The sequence below is a fragment of the Thermobia domestica genome, chromosome 8 (assembly GCF_964235325.1).
Source record: "Thermobia domestica chromosome 8, izTheDome1.hap1.1, whole genome shotgun sequence".
Lineage (NCBI taxonomy): Eukaryota > Metazoa > Arthropoda > Insecta > Zygentoma > Lepismatidae > Thermobia > Thermobia domestica.
In genome coordinates, this window is record NC_137461.1 from 102,719,847 (window position 1) to 102,723,452 (window position 3,606).

General features: G+C 37.8%; 2 protein-coding genes across 2 annotated transcripts; both read right to left on the bottom strand.

Moving 5' to 3' along the window:
- Window positions 1-2,150: 2,150 nt before the first annotated feature.
- LOC145692248 (uncharacterized) lies at window positions 2,151-2,549 on the bottom strand. Its single transcript, XM_081767542.1, has one exon. The coding sequence runs from the start codon at window positions 2,547-2,549 to the stop codon at window positions 2,151-2,153; it is 399 nt and encodes a 132-aa protein (XP_081623668.1).
- A 65-nt stretch (window positions 2,550-2,614) lies between these two features.
- LOC145692249 (uncharacterized) lies at window positions 2,615-3,331 on the bottom strand. Its single transcript, XM_081767543.1, has one exon. The coding sequence runs from the start codon at window positions 3,329-3,331 to the stop codon at window positions 2,615-2,617; it is 717 nt and encodes a 238-aa protein (XP_081623669.1).
- Between the last annotated feature and the right edge of the window lie 275 nt (window positions 3,332-3,606).

Consider the following 3,606-nt stretch of genomic DNA (forward strand, 5'->3'; position numbering starts at 1 on the left):
TGTTGTTAATTCTTCAAACGTGAGATATGACATTCCCATGACTCTCCTTAAGTGGTATTTAAAGGACTTAACTGCAGCCTCCCAAAGACCACCGAAGTTGGGCGAATATGGCGGAATAAAATGCCATTGGATTCCTTCAGTAGTTGTAAAATTCTTAATCCTTTCTTGATGGTCAGCTGTATGCAACAACTTTGCGACTTCTTGAAGTTCCTTGTTGGCACCAATGAACGAAGTTCCATTGTCGCTATAGATATGCTTGCATTTACCTCGACGAGATATGAATCTTCTCAAAGCAGCTAAAAATGCCTGACTAGTAAGATCACTCACAACTTCGAGATGGATAGCCTTTGTTGCCAAACACACAAACACTGCAATTTAGCACTTCACCTTTGTTTTTGACTTTCTGGTACCAGTTGTGATGTAAATAGGACCGGCAAAGTCAATTCCAGAATTTGTGAAAGGTCTTGTTAGTTCTACTCTATGCTTTGGTAGTTGTCCCATTAATTGTTCTGGTCCAGACGCCTTTAATCTTTGACATGTAATACACCTTCTTATAACTTTCTTGAGGCATTTTTACCATTAGGTATCCAATACCTTTGCCTTAGTGATGCTAGCATTAACTGACATCCAGAATGTACCAATCGCCTGTGTTCATGTTCTATATTAGTATTGTTAGATGATGATCTGGTGGTAGAATAATTTGATCTTTAGCATCAAATTCAAGTTCAGACATCTTTAATCTTCTACCAACTCTTAGTAATTGTTGATCACGTATGAAAGGATTGAGAGACAAGAGTTTACTCTTATTACTAACTCTTCCACTTTCTTTAAGATCAACCATTTCCTTAGCATAAACTGAATTTTGAACTTCTCGTATTAGTGTGATTAAAACTTCTTGAATTTCTTCCAAAGTAAGAGCGTCTTGATGCTTCTACTTTAGCATTCTTGGAAAACCGCATGCAATAAGCCAAGAATCTCTGAAGTTTGTTCAAAGTAGAGAATCTTTCGATCATACTATTATCTTGAGTTGCCACTAAGTAACTTGATTTTAATTTCTTCTGTTCAGGAGTCTCTCAGAGTGGGGCAGGCTCCGTCTTAGGCCAATTAATGAAAAACACTGTAACCATTGAGGACCGTTCCACCACAAATTATTATGTATTAACTTGTCAGGACTTGTTCCCCTTGATATAATATCTGCAGGATTTTCATTGAAGCGACGTGTCTCCATTCTCCTCCCACTTCTTGTACCTCAGCAACGCGATTGCCAACAAATGTTTTCCATCTATTTGGACTTGCTCTTAACCATGCTAAGACCACCATAGAATCTGTTCACATATATACCTGGGATACTCGTTGTTTTAATGCCTTAGTTATCTTCTTGACAAGGTTTGATGTTAACACTGCTGCACATGACTCTAAGCGAGGTAGGGAAATCTTCTTTATGGGCGTCATTTTGGACTTAGCACATAATAGCTTCGAAGTAACTTGACCATCCTTGTTGGCGGATCTTAAATACACACATGTCCCATAAGCCTTTTCTGAAGCGTCTGAGAAAGCGTGAACTTGAATGCCTATCAAGGTACCTGACTGAAGAACCATTCTGTCTACACTGATATCTGATAATGAAGGAATGAATTCAAGTATTGTCTTGCATCTTTGCTGTAGTTCTTTAGGAAGTGTTTCATACCACTCCAATCCTGCTTGCCACAGATCTTGAAGAATTATCTTACATACGATTGTTATTGGACCAACAATTCTTAACGGATCAAAGATTGAAGCAATAATACCCAACATCTTGCGTTTTGTTAAATTATTATTCGACCTTTGATTTAGAGTGAATCCATTCATCACTTGAAGTTGATCAGTTGCTGGATGCCAAAGTAATCCTAATGTTTTGATTTGACCCTTATCGTCTAAGCGTAATGGAAATTGTGTTTCTCTCAATTCTTCAGAGATGGATTCCAATAACTCAGTACTGTTGTAACACCACTTTCTTAGCAAAAAACCACCCTTTTGTAGCATTTGTATTAATTCGTCCTTTATCTTTAAAGCTTCCTCCAAACTTTCAACCCCTGAAATACAATCGTGAGTATAGAAGTCATTCTTGAGAATTTGTGCTGCCTTCGGATATTCAAAAGCTTCTTCTGCACTTAATTGAGGAAACAGCGAGTAGCAAGGAAAGGCGCTGAGGCTGTTCCGTATGTGACAGTATTTAATTCATATATCTTAATGGGTTCTTCTTCTGATCTCCACAAGATCTTCTGGAATTTACAGTCACGCTCATCAATCAAAATCTGCCGATACATCTTCTCTATATCTGCAGTAAAAGCTATGGAGTAGGTGCGAAATCTTAATGTAATTGACTGCAAATCGTCTTGCACAGTTGGACCAACTTTGAGAACATCGTTCAGTGAACTGGCACTAGTTGAGCATGCGGATGCATCAAATACTACTCTATTCTTCGTAGTAGTACTAGCTTCCGTAATAACTGGATGATGAGGCAAGTAATATCCTTGAGTAATATTAGAGCTGCCTTCCACTTCCTTCATATGTTCCAAAGCTCCATACTCTTCAAGGAATGCCACATAATCTGTGCGTAACTTGGGGCATCTATTTAACCTTTTTCTAGTTGTTGTAAACGCTGAACAGCTGTCTTATAAGAATCACCTAACTGGATCAGTTCTTGTTTGAATGGCAGTCTCACTATAAAGCGTCCTGTTGAATGTCTTCTAGTGTTTGCGATAAAATGTTCTTCGCACTCCCTTTCTTCTTTGGATAGAGGAGTTACTTGAATATCTTCTATTTTCCAAAACTTCTGTAGCTGATGGCTTAAATCATCGTTGTTGTGCAAAAAGAATGTTCGATGTTCTGGCGTGAAGTTGTTGTGCTTTGGCATCTGATATTGTCCTGAAACTATCCATCCTAACTCTGTATTTTGGAGAACTGGAAATGCTCCTGGACGCACCTGTTGTCCTGCTTTGAGTAGACTAAAGATAATTCCAGTACCTAACAACAAATCAATCTTACCAGACTTGTTGAAATTAGGATGCACTAACTTTAAATTCGGTGGAAAGTCCCATTCTTTAATGTTAATATCAGCATCAGGTAAATTTCCCGCTATTTTGGGCAATACAAAACACTCAACATCTACACTAAAATCACTTACAGCAGAGAATACTTGTAACTTACTTCCGTATTTAACGTTGCAACTTACATTATTAATACCTTGTACAGGAACATTGATAGGAAATTTCTTTAATTTTAACCTTTGAATGAGAGATTCTGTTGCAAAATGAGGTTGGGAACAACTATCAAGCAAAGCCCTAACCATTGCAATCTTTAACTTGAACAACTGCAGTTGAAAGTAAAACACGCACATTACTTTTAGGCTTCACAGAGCAATAAGTACTAGTATTAACAACTTCCTGTCCTTGAGACATTGACTTTTCCCCTACAGGTTCCGTAACAGAATCATTTGCAACACTTGCAGCATTATTAGGCTGTGATTTCTTAAAATCATTATGCAATAACGTGTGATGCTTGAGATTACATATTTTGCATGCACTTAGCGAACAATCTTTCGCTACAGGTTGACAACTTTCAAAC

Bases quoted from the DNA above. Each gene is read 5' to 3' on its own strand.
- LOC145692248 (XM_081767542.1), bottom strand. From the start codon at position 2,549: ATGAAGGAAGTGGAAGGCAGCTCTAATATTACTCAAGGATATTACTTG.
- LOC145692249 (XM_081767543.1), bottom strand. From the start codon at position 3,331: ATGGTTAGGGCTTTGCTTGATAGTTGTTCCCAACCTCATTTTGCAACA.